This window comes from Centruroides sculpturatus, unplaced genomic scaffold (assembly GCF_000671375.1).
Source record: "Centruroides sculpturatus isolate CEXI.00-Female unplaced genomic scaffold, Cexi_2.0 scaffold517, whole genome shotgun sequence".
Taxonomy (NCBI): domain Eukaryota; kingdom Metazoa; phylum Arthropoda; class Arachnida; order Scorpiones; family Buthidae; genus Centruroides; species Centruroides sculpturatus.
Genome location: NW_019384811.1, coordinates 411,904 through 432,477, shown reverse-complemented (window position 1 = coordinate 432,477; position 20,574 = coordinate 411,904). Strand labels below are relative to the sequence as shown.

The 20,574-nt window shown below is 34.6% G+C and overlaps 1 protein-coding gene across 1 annotated transcript in view; it reads left to right on the top strand.

Annotated features, from left to right (window-relative positions):
• Positions 1–20,574, top strand: part of LOC111629785 (serine/arginine repetitive matrix protein 4-like) — a 64,004-nt gene that overhangs the window by 24,285 nt on the left and 19,145 nt on the right. Inside the window, exons 3-4 of the mRNA XM_023373695.1 lie at positions 5,173–5,517; positions 12,131–12,658. Coding sequence (XP_023229463.1) covers positions 5,173–5,517; positions 12,131–12,658 — 873 coding nt within the window. The remainder of the gene's footprint in view (positions 1–5,172; positions 5,518–12,130; positions 12,659–20,574) is intronic.

Genomic DNA, 20,574 nt, shown 5'->3' with positions numbered 1-20,574 from the left:
AGATTTTTTTATCTTTCTTGCTTTGTATTTTTTTTTTTTCTCATTCCAAATCAGAACATTCTTTCTGCCGCACCCTGTAAATTTCTAAACTTTTTAAATTTCTCATATCATACACTGGACATATTATCTCAGCTTGTTGCCATCCATTTTTTATCAAAATATATTTGACTAGAAAAGCCAAATGTGTTAATTAACAAAATACAGAAACTGTTTTCAATATATGATAATCATTGTATGAGATAGGGTAATCTGTGAAGCTTACTTATAAATAGGCTACTTAATTTTTTAAAAATACATTTATTTACTTACTTAAAATACCCAAACTCCAGCAGTAATGTGTAATATTAGCACTAGAATGAATGTTTTTGGAGTACATATAAGTGCTAAATTTTAAACACTCAACACGTGAAGTTTGACTTTTAGAAACTAAAAAATACAAATGTCATCATACATCCATCAGAAACCTTGTTCTAAGTTTGAAAGACTGCAGAACCTGAAGATAGAGGCATAAGAACTTTAAAAATATTTGTTCTAGTGCTAATATTACATATTACTGGTGGAGTTTGGGTTTTTAAGTAAATTGATTGTTTCTCTAGTTAAATAGCAGTTATTTGTAATTCATTTATATGTGACTAGCAGACCCTGCCACGCGTTGTTGTGGCTCAAAATGTATCTATTATAAATGTACAGTAATACCCCAAACTTATGCAATAGGTGGGACCGAGCGATAACCACGTAAGTCAGGGTATAATTTCATGTAAGTCAGGGTAAAATCCAAGTCGGATATATGTAAGACAATACATGTTCTTGTTAATCTTATCTCGTCTTTTGATTCATTCACGGTTACAAGAAATCACCACATAAAGTCTCTCAAGTCTCCATAGATATAACAAACACTGAAATAAATAACACAAAATAAATTGTAGCTATGCGTTGATTCCGCGTGACACGTCCAAACATGTAAGCTGAACAATAGTGTGGGGGAAGTGAGTAATCAAGAGTTGAGTGGAACTCAAACAAAAGACGAATCGACGAGATTTGAAAATCGCGTAACTCTGGGTTCGCGTAAGTCGAGGTATTACTATATAACACTTCCCCCGTGGGGGGAATTTTTCAAAAAATTCCTTCTTAGTGTACATTCTCTTGACGTACCCTATTAAAACACAATAAAAACCGCATCTAAAGTAGTATAAATAGAAGCAGAGTTCTTTACAGTAAGCCATAATCCTGTCCATCTTCCCCCAGTGGGGGGAATTTCGACACGTATATTATATAAAAACATGTGCATATTCGAATGCAGCATTGTGTCAAAATTTCAAAGGAATCAGTAGCAACAAATGAACATTACATTTTTATTTAAATAGATAGATAGAAGATGATCCGCTTTAGTTCATTTTCAAAGAAAAGCAAACTGTGAGGATGAACTAAAGCGGATCATTCACCCCTGCGAATATCATCCCTCAGATATTTGCAGGGGTGAATGAAAATGATTGCCACGAAAGAAAGGAGGGGACGAGTACGATATAGTATTAAACAAATTTTATGTACCAAAAATATATTTATATCAGATCACAATACGAGAGGTCAGCTTAGGCCTGGCACGTGGCAGCTTACACAGAGTCTACACAAGACAAATCGAAGGACACACCTTCACACCTGAACGCCAGGAACCAGAATGCCTGGTTTCCGGTTCCCCACTATACATAACATCACCACCAACACCATGCTGCCACACAAAAACCACCCAAAACACAAATAAAACTGCGCATACAGCAATCACGACAATTGTTTACATTAATTACATTGGCAAAATATGTATATATACACAAAGATAATTATAAGCAAAAGAAAACAAAAAAAAAATTTTTTACGGCAGAGACCGACAATATACACGAGGATGGCACAAAACTTAGATCGTCATACTCATAGCACCATCTGTTGGACATAAAAGCCTTAACCCTAGATGATATCTTTTTAATTTATATGAATGTTTAACGGAATAATATACAGCTTATGTCCACCCTGAAGTTCCATTCTAAATATTGGTGAAAGAATTTTTGAAATCAGATGAGTAGTTTCAGAGATTACCCCTACATACAAACTTACAAACATTACCTCTTTATAATATTAGTATAGATTATTAAATTTATCAAAACTAGTGGCATAATTGCCTACCACTAGTTAAATTGCTTTATATCTAATTAATAAATTAGCCTTAATACAGCCTGATAAATAATCCAGTGGGTCATTTGGCAAAAGGTTTGTTCTATAATTTTGATTTTGTAAACCTGAATTCTATATTATACATTCCAAATGCAGTGTTCTTCTTTTTATTTTGAGTTTGCTTGAGGATGGTAGTTTAAAATGACTAAAAATATTAATGTTTGCCATTAAAGTCTCTTTTTCTGAAAGGTTAAGATATAATGATCTTAAAGCCAAACCATTGCTGGATTATATTGGCCTACATTACTACTACTATTGATAATTAAATGCTAAGTAATTTGGCACTAGAGGTAGGCATTTGGTGCCATCTCTTCTTGCTAAATTTAATAATTATAATTAATATTTTAATAATTAATTTAAGAGGTTTGGAAAGAAATGAATTTGCTTGAAGTGGGACTCAAACCCACAGCTCCCACTTACTGTGTGGTTGCTTTACCAGTTAGGCTACCCAGACATTTGTCCAATCTTCACTTCCAGAATTAACTGAGTATGTTTATATCAAAATTAATGGTTCTGGAAGTGAACATTGAACAATGGTTCAGGTAGTGTAACTAACAACATAACTGCACAGTAAGTGGGAGTTGCAGGTTCAAGTCCCACTTTGGGTTAATTCTTTTCTTCCAGAACCTTATAAATTAATTATTACATTATTAATTGATTGTTTCCATTATTAGTTTATGTGGATTTTTTAAAAACCTAAAATTTTTTACTGTTTTTTCGGTAACATACACCACACAAGCAACACTTATTGATAAAGGCTTTATTATAGTATGTGGATATGCATTTTGGGTCCTTAATGACCCCTCTTCAGTCCTTATTTTTTGTACAGATCTTATCAAAAGAAATAAAAGTTATAAATTACATCACACATATATTTCTTTTGATAAGATCTGTACAAAAAATAAGGACTGAAGAGGGTCATTAAGGACCCAAAATGCATATCCAATACTATAATAAAGCCTATATCAATAAGAGTTGCTTGTGTGGTGTATGTTACCGAAAAAATAGCCAAAAAGTTTAGGTTTTTAAAAAATATAATTATTAAATATAGCAAGAGATGGTGGCTAATACCTACCTCTAATGCCAATTTACTTAGCATTTAATTACTAATAATAGTAGTAATATATATAGCCTGATATAGTCTGGCAGTCATTTGGCTTTAATACATAACTATCTAATTTTAGATGTTGATATGTCATTCTATCTTTTGCATAGTAAACCAGTTTACTACTCAGTCGTGGATTTTCAGCAGGAATTGTTGAATATTGGCATGTTCCTTCCAGTTTAAGCCACTTAGCTTGTGCAAGTTGGAAGGAAAATCTCTGCAGTTTGCAGTGAACACAGACTGTATTCTTGCTGACTGAGAAAGTGTCACTTAAGCATTCACCAAAGATACTTCATATTTTGCTGCATGGGTGCCAATGTGTGCACAGAAACCACCCATAACACTTGATCCAGCTTGTGTTCAACAAACAGTTCAAGACACTGCAGATTTCTAGTGGTCTAGGATATTTTGTTGGTGTGGTTTGGATCAACTATCATTGTCAAGCAGACCCTGAAGTCATAAAACTATATTAAAAATGATAATGACCCACATACTTCCCATATCATTTTTACCCTGATGGCTCAGCAGTGTTTTAAGACAGTAATGATTGTGTTCATATTGTAATGAACTGGTTTCTACAGAGCCCATCATTAATCTAATTCCATGATTCCCAATTAGTGGTATGTTTACCCCCAGGGGTATGCAAAATTGTATGAAGGGGTACGCACAGCAATCTAAAATCGGTCGATTTAAAATTTAAATGCATGAGATGAAGCAATCAAAAAAATAATGGGTGGACCATCAAAAATTCGACAATTTACAACATGATGTGGAATGCACAAATTCGTTTATTTATAACTAAAAATATTCTCGAAATTTCATAAAAAAATGCATTTGTGACAATACCTAAATGAAATTCTTACGCAAGAAACAAAAATTGTACAATTAACACATTTTGTGTTAATTGTACAATTATCATCATCATCGTGTCAGTGAAGCAGCAATAATATATTTCCTATCATTTTGCACAACATACCTCTGCGAGAGCGGATTTTTGGCCATGACAAACATGAAAACTAAACATCGTCACCGACTTCAATTCGAAGATGACTCGAGACTGAAGCTGACCAAAAAGCAACCAGATTTTACAAAGTTGTACAAAGAAAATCGTGCACATTTGTCGCATTAAAATTAAATAACCTTATCTTATTTTCATTATTATTAGAATTGTATTTTAAAGGTAATAAATGAAAAAAAACTTATTCTATTTATCACTAGCTGTCTACTCACAGCTTCGCCCTCATTATATTGAATTTTCTTGTGGGAGTAAGATATTTTCTCACAGTAAAATGTAGCCTATGTCCATCTCCAACGTGTAAGCTATCTCTGAGCCAAATTTTAAAACCTGTTCAGTGGTTTAGACGTAAAAAGGTGACAGACAGACAGACAGAATTACCTTCAAATTTATAATAATAGTATGGATTTCTGATATAAGAGGTATGTGAGTTTGAGCTCTTTCTTGAAGTGGTACACAGGAAAAACTAATTGGGAACCAATGATCTAATTGATTATCTTTAGGATATACTGGAATGTCTAAATTAGACATAATGATGTATCATTGAAGGCCAAATTCAATGATACATCATAACACTTTTGATATAATTTTTGTTCCACAACATTGGCTGTTGTGGAACAAAAATTATATCAAAAGTGTTAGAAAGTAATGAAACATTGGTTTAGAAACTTGTTGAGTCTATGCCTCAGTGGATAAGAGCTATGGTCATACCAGAGGTGGTCCAATCATTTAGTGTAAAGCCTGTTTATTTTTGTCATGGCACTGTATTTAAATTTTTGTAAATTAACTTGTATAGATTATAATAAATATAAAATTTTATAATTAATAGAACATCAAGAAAGAAGCCATCAGAGCAAAGAAAACAAGAACATCAAAGTTTAAAAAGTAAACATAAAGCAACATTAAAAGAAAGAATTCCAAAAAAGTCAGCTAAAAACTCTTCAGTTAAAGGAAAAAACATAGGAAATTCTCCAAATGACTCAGAATCACAAAATGTTAAATTAACTAAAATTTCTAAGAAAAAAGAGTATACCAGTTCTTCAAAATATAATGGATATTGTTCAACTTCATCATCATCATCTACATTGTCCTCTGAAAGTAATCTTTCACAGTCTTCAGTAGTTAGACATCATTCTTCCTCTTCAGAATCAGATTCTTCCCATCAAAAGATAAAGTATTAAAATAATTTTAAATATTATAATTAATGCTAGTTATAATGAGCCAGTATATTATCATATTAATTTAAATATATATATAGTTTAGCTTATTTCTTTTAAACATAATTATAATACTATGATTGTGCTACAATACATGTAATTAATGAGTTTTTAAACATTATATCTACCATAATTTCATGACAATAATCTGCAAGACAAATATCCTGCAGAAAACTGAAAGAATGAAAATAAAATTTTTGTATATTGTGTACCTCAGTGGCAGCCATTGAAATCAAAATAGTTGAAGTTTGCTGGTTAAAAGTTGCCATCTCAAGCATTAAAATATTGTTTTTTCTGTTTTATTTCTGTTAATAAATCATTGTACATTAAACAACTAAGCCCAAATATTCTATAATAATCATATTAATTTCTGGGTTATTTGGATTATAGTTTGACTATCTATTGTAAAGTACTAATTATTAATTGGATGTGTTAGATCATGGCTTCTTAAACTATGGGTCATGACCCCGTTTGGGGTCGCTTAGCGAAATCTTGGGGTCGCGAGAATTTAATGCAAAATATTGAAAATAATTTGTGAGCGTTTGAAAATGGCACGCTTTGTGTCATAGGTTTCGTGAGTTGCACTTTGTGTCACTTCTGGTGCAGCGAGACAACAATTCAGCAACACTGTAGTGTGAACTAGTGTAGTATTAAATTAATTAAAATATCTATAACCATAAGGCAGATAATAGGAAGGGCTTATCACACCAATGATAATGGGCACAAATGCTCAAGAATCAAAGTAAAAATTTTAATAAAACAAAAAGGGGTGTACAATAAGATGATTATACAAGTATAAAAACCGTAAAAATCCAAAATGCATTTCGGACTATTTTCCAATGGAAAAATAGTCCCTCATCAGTTGATAATAGCAAGAGGTCTTAGTATGCTTAAAATTATACAAGGTGAAAAAATATATCAAATTTAAAATTAAACTTAAAATTATGCCTAAAACTATACAATATAAAGATGAAACCATCACCATGACTGTATGAGCAGTAAGCATTATCAATGTAGACAGGATTAACATTTCTTCCTAACGTTGCATGGTAACGTGATGAACAGGGTGCTGATACAAAAATAGTTATGAGTTAGCCGGAATAACGGTTAACAGTTATGAACTAATATTATACAGTGAGTTTAAATTATGTACATACCAAAAACAGTAGAACAACAGAGTTGCAGATTCAGACATTCTACAAGATGCAGGGAGCGGTTACAAAGGAGGTGTGTTACCTTACACATCTGGAGCACAAGTGGTGACAATGTGACAACATATGATGCAGCCAGATGTCATTGTTAATTTTATCTATTTTAACTTTTAATAGATGAAGGCCCATGCACAAATATCAATTGGAATCTAGGCAAATTATTCTTTAAATGTAATCAATAGGATGACTAACATGCCAAATTAAAATATAACAACAAAAACAAATACACTGAGTTCAGCGTTACATGCGTTTTTTTATCGCTAGCACTTTCAATGAACTTATTGTCGTCATCCTCAGGCGAATACAGAAATTTACCAAAAGTTTTAAACAAAAATAATCGAATGCAGAATAGAACGCATAAGATAATTTGAAATTATGTTAAAGCTGTTAAGAAAACGAAATAAATATTTAAACATAATTCGAAAACCGAACGAGCAGACAGCTATGTGAAGTGCGAGCTTGCGCATGTGCAGAGCCAAGCTCACACTACATGCATACTAGAGACTGCTAATGCTCGCTTAAACGCTTATACAGCATGACCCATACACTAGGCAACTCAAGCGTAGGGTTGTTGCAAGTGTCCAAGGTGGTAGTGAGGAGAGATTCCCATATAAAAACAGTTTTTTGATCCTTGCAGCTCTTGAGCATAACCGCTTGGGACCATAGCGGGTTGTAACCCTGCTCAAGTACCTTCCTTGCGAGCTCGGTGGTGTTTCTTACCCTCCTAACATCGTCTTGGTGCTCATCAAGGCAGCTGGAAAGCATTCTAGTGGTGGCCCCGATATATCTTGTGTTTACTCCCGTTGCCTGATTTTCCAAAGGTTCAGCATAGACCCCCGATTTCTCAAGTGTGGAAAATTTATCTCTATCATTACAAATAAGTTTGTGTAGGCTTGGAAGTGGGGTTAAAGGTAGTACAAGGTTGTGCTGCTTAAAGATTCTTCAGATGCGTAAAGATAGGTGTCCAAGGTAAGGCAACGCTATTTGTACCTTTGAAGACTCTCTTGCTGCATAAAGTAGTACTTGGAAACAGTGCTTTCTTTACCTTATTGAGCACATGTGTGAACTTTGCACGTGAAAAGCCAGCAGCGCGTACTGCCAAATTGACGATATCTAACTCGACGTTTATCAGCTCCTGCGTAGACGACAGTAAATAAGCCCTTCTGACAGGGGAGGCAATGGCAGCATTAACATATCGAGAAGGCTGAAAGGCCTCTGCTGGTATAATGTGTGGAGCTATACTAGATTTGTGATGGACCGAGAATTGTAGTCCTTCCGAAAATTTACGTATACGCAAGTCTAAGAACGCTACTTCCACATCGCTTTCTTTCTCCCAAGTGAAATTGATGGAAGGATATATACTTGCGAGTTGTTGCATAAAGATGAAGAACGACTCCTCTGTGTCTTCCCACGCTATGAGGATGTCGTCAACATAATGCAAATACAGCCTCGGGTAATGGATGGCAAGCAGGGATTTGAACGTTCTGTGCTCAATCTCTCTCATAACAAGTTCCGCTAGGATAGCGGATAAGGGGGAACCCATAGGGACCCCTTGCTTTTGTAGGTAGATCTTTTGGTTGAAACGGAAGTAATTGTGCTCGGTGACGAAGGTGAGGGCATCACATATATTGAGCACCTGTTGGATGTTAAAGCCCTCTTTTAGAAGCAGCAAATTAGCCAGCATTACAGCCTCAAAGGTGGGCACTGAAGGATATAAAGATATTACATCTAGCTTGTAGAAGGTATAGGTGTCTGGCCGTAGTGCCCCAATACTTGAAGCGATGGTGGATTTAGCAACTACAGAAGAAAAAGTAACATATGGGGATCCCGGAACTATTGCGCGAAGGAATTTGGCAAGCGCTTTTTCTAAATAGTAGGTGGGATGAGATCGTTTGTTTACCAGTGGACGTAACGGCCAGTTTGTCTTATGAGTTTTTGGCTGAAAGAACAACCTTGGACACGCAACATTGGAGGGGGGGTCGAGCAACCCCGTTAGGGTTGAGGAAACACCTGGTAAGGCGATGATTCTTCTTGCCTTCCTTAATACCATCGGCGTAGGGTCCTCACTCATCTCCGAGGAATGCGACTGCATTAGAAATTCGTTGGCCCTGGTTAAAAAGTTATTCTCTCTGCACAGCACAAACCTCCGGTCCTTGTCAGAGACTAGTAGTCTCAAGCTGGCTTTGGCAATGAAGTGTTCTACCACTCGACAGTCCACAAAACCATTGGGCTTTCCGGATCTTTGTTTTGCCGTAGCAAGCTTCGTAATTACGGACAGTTCCATTTGTGAACATGTAGGGTCCTTCTGGCAGAACTTGAGTGCTGCTAACATAGCCGGAATCAACTGGGAAAGGTTGGTGTTGGTAGTCGGGATGTGCTTAGGTCCCCGTTGTAGAATTTTATGCACTGTGTAGAGAACGTTTTCATCCGTATATTTATAATATGGGATATTCACCTCCACTTTTCTTTGATTGTGCGACGAACGTGCTAACCATTGGAGCTTGTTGTTCAATTTATTTTCTAACTTCTGGGCAAAATAGGATGCTATACTTTGTATTTTGCCTAACTGCTCGTAGAGTAAAGCTGGATCACAAGCTTTGGTGAACTGCAGGTGTGTTGCATAGAGGCTGAGCTCCACCTCTGCAAGGTACTTTCGTTTGTTCCTAATCAGCTTTGCGAGAAGAAACTTTTCCACACTTGGAAGAAACTGTCGTAGACACGGTGGAAATGCCTTGTACTTAAACGAAATAGACTTCAGTACAATCTTTTGCGTTCTGCAGTTTAACAGAAAATGTAGCTGGGCAAAAACTTTTGTTTAAAACTTTTGGTAAATTTCTGTATTCGCCTGAGGACGACGACAATAAGTTCGTTGAAAGTGCTAGCGATAAAAAAATGCATGTAACGCTGAACTCAGTGTATTTGTTTTTGTTGTTATCTTTAAATGTAACATTGTCATTACAGAAATTGCTTTTAGCCCTAAGTACAATTAAATTTATCAAAATATTTGATATTTGTGCATGAGTTTTTTAATAATATAATATGATTAAATGAAATTGGCTTTGTACACCTTAATCCTGAAAAGTACCGTGGCAGTCAACGCATTAAGTCCAATCCCACTCAAGATATCCTCCCTCTATCTTCCCACTCCCTTGACTTTTAACCATCAAAATTTAATAACATCAGTCCTCCTAATACATAAACCATCCTGCAAAATTTAAGAAATTTTTAACAAAAGGCACTGGAGTTAAGCTTCAGATTAAGTGAACAAAATTGTGCCCCACACACTCTAACATCCATAAATATAGGAAAAAACCCTAATTTTTTGCGTTTCAGTTCGTTCAGGAAAACACCTTACAATGCAGTAGCACTTCCGGCAATCACAAACTATCGTTAATGAGACAAATCTACTTCTCGTTGGCCAGGCGATACATTTTTATTAGCCAGATGATATCTACTTCTTGTCAGTCAGACAATATCTATCTCTCCTTAGCCATCTTGAATTTTCCACTCAAACTGACCTTATATATGCGCTATGGCAACCAGTGGTTGACCAATCAGTATCTCCGCTCGTCTGTAGCTCTATGTTGGGTTAACATATCCTTTCAACTATGGAAAGTTTGACGGATGAACTTTGTGAGTTAGACAATGATTGGGAGCGAAGTGCAAATGTAAAAAGGAGCCATCATCGCATCCATTCGACCATATTCCGAAAATCTCAATGGAAAAAAAAAAACAGACATAAACAATTAAAGATGGATACTTTTTTGAAAAATGTAAGAGATCCGCAACTAAAATTTTTAATAAAAACATTTAACTTTATTTTATGATAAAATACATTTTANTTAAATTAAAGATAACTTGAAATTAATCAATAATAAACTAATATATATTACATAATTACCTTCACTTATTATATTAACTGATAAGTAACAATTCATTTGATTGTTAACTGGTGGATTGAATAAATTTTCAAATTAATAGAAAATGTTATTGCATTCCTGTTTATTTCATAATATTGATACTATACTGAAATTCTTTAATACCGCATATCTGTGCAGATAAGACGAGGTATAAATTTTCATCAAAGTTTTATAGTTTTAGCATATATCTGACCTATAAGACGACCCACAAACTATCAATGGCCTATGAATTTAGTTTAGATCAGAGATCATCATCTGGATAATAACACTGTATAGCGTATACAGAATTATGTCCAATTTGTAATTTTTCAAATCAACAAATTTTATTTTCTTGCATCTGGCAAGAAAATAAAATTTGCCTTGCTATTGTTGCAAATAAACAGGCATTTGGGTGACCTTGACTATTCACAAAAACATTATATGGGCTATTCTATTTTGTGGATATACCCTACTCTCTACAAGTAAATAATTATAGTTTGTCCGCTTTTTATAACGGTTTTAATTTATATAAATTTCATCTAATTTTTTTGTATCTGTCCTATAAGACAACCCCGGATTTTGGGGTTTTTTTTTATGATTCAACTATCATCTTATCTGTGCAGATATACGGTACACTTATTCAAGTATCTTGAAGACAAATTTCAAGGAAAATAAAAATGTGTGTGAATATATAAATATGTATTACAATCATTTTTTTTTTTTTTCGTATCTGTCCTATAAGACGACCCCAGATTTTGGGGGTCTTTTTTTTATGATTCAACTATCATCTTATCTGTGCAGATATATGGTACACTTATTCAAGTATCTTGAAGACAAATTTCAAGGAAAATAAAAATGTGTGTGAATATATAAATATGTATTACCGTATTTTGACGAGTATAAGCTGCACTTTTTTTACTACTTTTTGGGGCTCAAAATCATGGTGCGTCTTATACTCGACAGGTAACCATTTTTACAGTGAAAGTACTTACAGTAGTGGGCCACTCTAGGGACCAACCTGTGCAGTGGTCAGTTAAGCAGATGGTCCCTCAACCGAATGGCTAGAGTATCTAGATTATCAGAGTAGCGACATACGGGTCATCGCCGCCATGTTCTGTCGACTGTCATCATGTGACCTCTGAGTTTACATTAAGAAATGACGATCATTTCAGTTTAATAAAAGTATCGATTCATCCATCCGTCATATTCTTGAATAAAAAAACGAATAAAATGTATCTTTAGACAATCTCATTAAAACAGTGTTTTTCTAAATTTTTTGTCTCAAAATAGGGGTGCGTCTTATACTTGACAGCGACTTATACTAGTCAAAATACGGTAATTGTGAATGCCAATTTTATTTATATGTGGATCATTATAACTGGCTTCTATCAGATATTTGAATTAACAATTAAATTTAAATTTAAATGAGAAAACTTATATTTTCTTTTTTTCTCTTTAAGAAAATCAAGAACAGAACCTGTTGAAGAGGTAAACCAATCTGACATAGATACTCATAATAAACATGCTTTGGAATCAAAAATAGCAAATGACTCTAATCCTGATTTGCCAAATAGTCAAGATTTGACAATGTTACATAGTAACAATGATGATAATTTGATTCAGTCTAAGACATCAAAGACTGACATTGATAAGAAAAGAGGCCAAATTTCAATAAGAATTAATCAATTATTAAAATCTGGCAAAAGAAGCAGTCCTTTGATCCAAAGTGACATTCCATTGTCCACAAATTTGAACAAAAATGATGTGTTAGAAACAGAAACCATCAGTTGTTCTCCTTCATCTAAAACTAATTCTCCAAATACTGGTCAAAGACAAATTTTGAGTAGATTGAGTAAATCGGCTTCTCCAGTTAAACGGAAGAGCCGAAGCAGATCACATAGTTCGTCGTCCAGAAGTTACTATCGTCGAAGTAATAGTAGAAGTCATAGCAGAACCAAAAGCAGAAGCTGTTCCAGACATAGTTCCAGGTAAATTTTTTATAATTATGAAATTCATTGTTAGACAATAAATTTTTAGTCTCATGTTATTCTTCAGAAGAATTGAAAGATGGCTAGAAGTAGAATGTTGTTTCTGCTTTTGATATCTTTCATACTGTATTTTCACAGATTGTTTGGCATATTGGTCTCTCTTGGGAGACCATTAAATTATATACAATAATACATCAACTTACGCGAACCCGGAGTTACGTGATTTTCAAATCTTGTCGATTCGTCTTTTGTTTGAGTGCCACGCAACTCTTGATTACTCACTCCCCCCACACTATTGTTCAGCTTACATGTTTGCACGTGTTGTGCGAAATTGACACATAGCTACAATTTATTTTGTGTTATTTATTTCTGTATTTGTTATATTTACAGAGACTTGAGAGACTCTATATGGCGATTTCTTGTAACTGTGAACAAATCAAAAGACAAGATAAGATTAACGAGAACATTTCATTTATTAGCTTACATACATCCGACTTGGATTTTACACAACTTGCAAAATTATACCCCGACTTACGCAAATTAGACTTACGCAGTTATCGCTCAGTCCCACCTATCGCATAAGTTCAGGGTATTACTGTATTTCCATATGGCATGCCATTTTATCCTGGGGATACTAGTTTAAGTGAGGTTATTTATACATCCCTCTCTAGAGGGTGCATTTAAAAAAAAAATATGAGTTAAGTTGTAAAAACAAATTGAGTTTTTATTTTAAAACTGTGAAACTGTCAGCATTACATCAAAACCTATGATTGTGTTTTTAATACATAAAAATATAAATACGACTTTTTAACAAGGTTAAAACTTTGTGTCTGTCCTCCTTTTCTTAAAATGTATTATTGTGAATGTGGCAATAACACCAGAGGACGCTTTACCTATTTTTTAATTTTGTTGCGGAGGTAGTAGCCTCAAAAGGAAGGTCGTCTCCGTAATTTTGTGAACTTTTTAAAGGATTGCTGATGGTGAAAACGGCAAAAAGGAGGACAGACACAAAGTTTTAACCTTGTTAAAAAGTCGTATTTATATTTTTATGTATTGAATGTAAATAACGCCAGCCATGAATTTTATTATTTTTACTTACTATGATTGTGTGTTTAATTTCTTCATTTTATCTTCTTTTAACAATGTAAAATAATCATGGAATGCCAAAAGTGCTTTTTTTTATATTTACTTTATTGTAATTTAATTCAAAAAAAACATATTAAATTTAAGAAACTTGCTCAACTTATATAAAGCCATGTTAATTGGTATGAGAGGAGGATGTTATTTTTAAGGTCAGTAGATTGTCAATGTAGCACGCACTGACTGACTTGCTGCTGCTGTCAGTGTCATTAATTGTTTTATTGTCTTAAAATCAGGAAGATGTTACATTTACAAGTCACTCAAATTACAATGTTGTTATTTTCTTGTATTCTGAAGAATATTTTCTTTAACATTTATTTAACAACTAGTTTAGTTAGATTAGTCCACGAGAACCTTATTATATCCCAGTAACGACAAATTTGAATTAAAACTAACATTTTCGACCATAATCATGGTCTTCAGGTTTTTTGACCCATACAATTCAAATATGGAACACATTGAACAATGTGTTTAAATTATTTTAAAATTCCGAACATTTAAAAGTTAGAAGATAATTTTTAGTCTTATGTGTTACAATAGTGATAAAAATATCTTTACTCCACAACAAATAAATAATAAGATGTACTTAATAGTGTAGAATAGGTATCTAATGTTGCTCTTGTTTTTTCTCATAGCACCATCTCCATGCATAAGAAACATTAGTGGCATCCTTTGTGTTAATACAGTTGCCAGCCAGTCCAGCTTTGTATATTTCTAAAGCTTCCAGGTTGTAAAGGTACTCAACCTGACATAACATTTTCACTAATTTGGCCTTATAGAAGTTGCACAATAGTCCATATACTGTGCTATATCTCTTATAGCCAATCTTTGTGCCTTTTATGGATAGCAATCTCTTTATAGATGGAGCTTAGGTGCTGGTTCTATTGCACCACCGTGTGTGATTGGTTGATGCTGTGATTATGGGTTTCATTGGGCTTTACTGGTGTGTTGTGAGTATTGTGCGCCATTAGAAGGTTGGCATACATGCACGATAAGTTATGTATCATGTCTACCGTACCCATGCCTTATTGCTGTTTTGAATGCACTTCAACTCTGCCACCATCTCCTCCTATCTAGTGTAGTGCATGCATGCCCTTCTAGTTAGCTCACAGAATACAGCAATCTTGTAAGAAAAAAGATCAGCAAAGTTGATGGAATAAACGTTGGTACGTAAGAAGGTTTGTAATATACGCTGGTCTGCACCCTGCCTGCATCCAGGCGAATGTTGACATGAAGGAAATGCGTGTTTGTATCATCCTTCTGATCAAGCATGATGGTAAGACCATATGGGTTGTTCTTCGTGGAACTTATGAAATCATTTATGTTGGGATCAGCCTTTCAAAGAATGAAGAAGAGATTGCTATTCATAAAGGCACAAAGATTGCTATAAGAGATCTAGCACAGTATATAGACTATTGTGCAACAGCAAGGACAGGACCAGGAAAGTCGAGCACCTTGTGTATATATGGTTCCCCTCAGAGGCCACAGATTCCAATGTGATCTAGATACATTGAATCCACGAAGCGCTCACTAAACAAAAGAATACAGGAGCATGGATATGATATCGCCAATCAAAGGCATACCACCATCCTAGTTGCTTACACCACAGACCCCGAAATACAAGCCAACCTCCATAAAGCCAAATTAGTGAAAATGTCACGTCAGATTGAGCACTTTTGTAACCTGGAAGCTTTAGAAATATACAAAGCCAGACTGGCCAGCAACAGTATTAACGCAAGAATGCCACTAATGTTTCTTATGCATGGAGGTGGTGCTATGAGAAAAAACGAGCAGTGGTGTAGCGAACATAACTGGCACACGGGTCACGACACGTTATTGAGGCCCCCCTCCAGAAACAAATTTTGTTTGTCTTGGAGACCGTTTGGCGCCCCTCTGCGAGTGGCGCCCGGGGCATGATAGACCCCCTTGCTCCCCCCTCGCTATGCTAGTGAAAACGAGAGCAACATTAGATACCTATTCTACACCATTAAGTACATCTTATTATTTATTTGTTGTGGTGTAATGATATTTTTATCACTATTGTAGCACATAGAAGATAAATTTTAGCTGTTACTTTTAAGTGTTCAGAATTTTAAAATAATTTAAACACATTGTTTGATGCATTCCATATTCGAATTGTATGGGTCAAAAAACCTGAAGAAGACCATGATTATGGTTGAAAATGTTAGTTTTAATTCAAATTTATCATTACTGGGATATAATAAGGTTCTAGTGGGTTGATTATCCTTCCCAGTGATTTTGAGAGAAGTTGTTTTAGTTTTGTTAGATCTGATTACAGTAGAGCATCGATTATCCAACCCCCGATTAACCATCACATCGGTTAACCGACTGTTCTAGTCGGCAAATTTCAAATGTCCACTAGTGATGTGGCGCTACAATATTTGGGTATGTCTTGGCTACTTTAATATTATTTTTGTTAAATTTTTGCATGTTTTAGCTGGCAACACTGGCTCAACCATGAAAGGGAGGCCAGTATTTAAACGAGACTTAATTTTCTAATTACGAGTGGTTGTTTGTTTTGTGAGCAATAAAATAATTTAAAAATAATTTTTAACAATACAATAGTGTGAGATCTGAATAGTCCCTGAGTCTAATTAACAATTTAAATATAAAATTAAATTTATGAAGTAAAATATTATTTCGTTTTGGTGTGAAAATATCGTTTTTCTAACGTGGGAAAACTAACAAAAGAGCCACTTCCTTTAACAGAAGTTGAAGCATCCTTTGTTTTTCCACTTATCTAACACAAATCTCACCACCATGGGAATTGTCGACCCCTCAATAATTCCCCTTTCATCCATTCACGTGAGTGAATACAAATAAGCTGATTGGTCACAAATCATGAGATATAGTCAAAGATCGGCATGATTCGGGGAGTACGTCAGGGAATCTCGTATTGGAAAGAAGTTCCCATATTGTCTCCATAAGGCCAACGCCCATAGTCGTATCCCATCGAGTATAAAAATGAGTTAAGTTAGGAAGAAAAGAGAAACTTTTAATATTGTGCCCAATCAAGATCTCTCCGTGAAATGAAGTATAATCACAAAATACAGAAGATGATCAAGATAAAGTAAACTTTGAGGTAGTGTGATTATAAATGAATTTGTGATCTCTCTCTCTCTCGAAGCGTATATTTAATTAATCCATTGTCTCTCATTCGCTTAATTTTATTTTGAATAATTTCATTTGTGTAATTTTATTTACTTATATTTTATTAAATCTTTTATTATATGTTAAAGGATGTCTCCTATTCAATATCTGAGTCAAATCCATATTATCTCCAAACACGTGTTAATCCACGTATCTAAATATGATTAACTGGTGTCGGGAACCTGACCTAGGAACGAAGAATTGTGAAATCCTTCAGTTCCGCTCTAGATATATCTAACTGTAAGTCCCTCCGCCCTCGAATTTCCTCAACTTAGGAAAAGCCATTCTTTTGGACGACCGAGAACTAGTTTCACCAACTAGCCGCTGAATAAGTGGTACCAACAATCCTAGTGGAAAGGTACCCCCAGCTAGAATCTCACAATAGTGACGATTATTATTTTAAAAAAAAATTTTGTTAGGCTTAACATCAATGAAAATTTAACGCAAAGTAGGTTAACGATATACTAATTACATGGGATATACTAATATACTATACTAATAATGTATTTTTTTCATTCTTTTCGGTTATCCGATTTTTTCAGTTATCCGACCAACCTGAGTCCCCAATTGAGTCGGATAATTGATGCTCTACTGTACTTTTACTTCTTAATCACAGTTTAACTGGTATACTAGTAACCCAGGGTCAATCCATGAAAATACAGTATAATGGTAAAATTTTGTATTTTTCTGTTGAGTTGAAGGTGAGCAAAACAAAGTGGGTTGAAACAAGTTACTCAGATCACTCTTTTTGTGGCATCGGACTCATGAAGTCCACTCAAGTGTCACTGAATGGCTGTAAAGGACTAAAGTCTAGTAGGAGGGCTGTACATATCATTGAGTGGGGAGAAGCACAAATACAGTTGATTGCAGTCCATGTCCATATTTAAAGTAATATCACTCAACCTCAATTTAACAAATAACAAGTGTTTAATAACTAAGCAAACAATGGATAAATACAACTGGCACAAACATTAATTCTAGGTCATTGGCGTAACTACATATATCTTTAATTTATGAGAGAGAGAGAGTTTACAATTGATTAGATAATACCTCTGGTGACTTGACAGATGTCTTCCTTAGTATACAAGGCATAGCTTTCAGAGTGGGTTAGGACAGTGGTTCTTAGCCTTTTTATACTCGTGGCCCACCAAATATTTCATAATTTTTTTGTGACCCCCATTTTTTTTAATAATATATATTTGTTATATAGATTTTGTATATCTGTTGCAAAAACATTTAAATTTTCAAAGCCTACTACTAAGTCTAATATTTTTCCTAATTATTTTTAAAATTCCAAACATTAATAGTTTCTTAGAATTATTTTGGAATAAAAGAAGTAAATACTGTGGTGTAAGTAGCATATTTGCATTTATTTCTTCTGTACTAAGAAAAAAAAAACTAAATACGAAAACTTTATCTTTCTTATTTCACTTTTCAATACGATATCCGGTTATACAGTAGAGCCTCGATTATCCGACTCAATTGGGGACTGGGGTTGGTCGGACAATTGAAAAGTCGGATAATTGAAAAGTATGAAAAAATCCATTATTAGTGTAGTATATTATTATATCCCATGTAATTAGTATATTCGTATATCGCTATTAACCTACTTTGCGTTGAATTTTCATCGATGTTAAGCCTAACAAAAATTTTTTAAAATAATAATCGTCACTATTGTATTGTTAAAAATTAGAAAATTAAGCCTCGTTTAAATACTGGCTCCCTTTCATAGTCGATCCAGTGTTGCCAGCTAAAACACGTAAAAATAATATTAAAGTAGCCAAGACAGCCAAATATTGTAGCGCCACAACACTAGCGGACATTTGAATTTGCCAACTAGGACGGTCGGTTAATCGGGGGTCGGATAATCGAGGCTCTACTGTACATTAATTTTCTTTTTATTATATTCTGAAGGAAAGTTTGCATAATTTGGCAGCCCCCAGGCAAACTTCTTATGGAACCCCAGGGGGCTGCGGCCCCCCTGTTAAGAAACACTGGGTTAGGAGACGGATGAAGCTAGAATTTGCGCTCATTACGGCAGTCCATACTTCTATACGACAGAATCTGCACCAGCTTCTAATGGCATTTTCTATGGCAGTCCTCTGTTCTATTGTGGTTCTTTGATCTCTGTCCTTATTATTCTGGGTTTTCTCTAATCAGCCATTCAAATTTTCATCATATGATGAGTTGACTGCCAGATGTTCATCAAAACTTTTCAATATCATCTCACCATGAGAAATTGTCAGTCAAGAAAGGAAGTTTGATTTCTCCTTTCACGAGCTTTTTCCTTTGAAAGTATAAAAATTTGTCATTTTTAATGACTAAATAATATTTTAAATTTCGACATAAATAAATTTGGTCCTCATCTCCAGGATCTCACATCATCAGATGGAATGATTGATTGTATACCTTCATCATGATATTCCATAAAGGGGGTACGTAAGAAAAAAGTGGATTTCTTATTCACAACACTCTTTTAAGCTTCAGTTTTCTGAAGAATGTCATATATGCAGAGCATAGCACACCAGGAATATTCACCCACTCTTTCACCCTAGGAACAGCTGAAATCAGTAAATCCTGAACCACACTCATACATGACAGTCTTATGTTATTTCTGTCTGTCCATACATACCTCTTTCAATTCATCCACATTTATGATTTTTTCCACACTCTCTTGTTGTCTTCTTTCACTTTGAATCAGAATTTGGACATTCCATACACTAAATCTCACTTTACATTCATGTTTTTTAACATGAGGCATAGAGACCTTTTTCCACTTTAGCCCAGCAGTCTTCAACCTTTTTACACCTGCAAACTGACAAAAATAGGAATAATATATTATGGACCAGCAGAAGGCTAAAGATTTTCTTACACTTAAATTTCTTAGATGTGTGCAATGCACAGGACTGTCGTAACTGGCCATAATAAGACTGTTTACCGTGTATTGCAATGGTGTTGCTTCCCCTCGCATGTTGATCTGGAGTCATATCACATGAACAGTCTCAATAAAATAAGAATTTTTGCTACATATCAATAAGTCAGTACATGTTGCATATTGCATCAGCAAACTGTAACAGCAGGAGTGTATGGAGTAGAAGAATTATCACAAGACTGATGCTCATTTGATAAATGTCATGCATAAACATAATTGGGTTGCAATTTATAGACCTATAAATTCCCATTACAGTCGACCCCCCCCCCTATAACACGGTAGATACGTTCCGTTCTTTATGAATCAATTTTGTACGAGTCCTTGCCAACCAAAGCCCGACACATGTGAAGTTTATGGACTATGGCTGTTTGAAAGGTTTTCTTCCATAAAATTAATCAATTCTAGACTAATTCGACTCAACATTTCCAAAATATGTATAATTTTTTTGGGAATAATCCGTATAAACTACACTATAAACAAAAAATTGGAGGATTACTTACTGAGTGTGCACCGTTCGACGTCACCATTGCTCAAGCTTGTTTTCGTCGCGGAGCAGCACACTAAACGGCAGGCAATTTCTGATAAGTTATTTTTCTGCGAAAACTTCGTTGAACTTTGGAGACATCATTAATATAAATAATTTTTATGGCCGTTGAATAAGAAATGTTTCTTT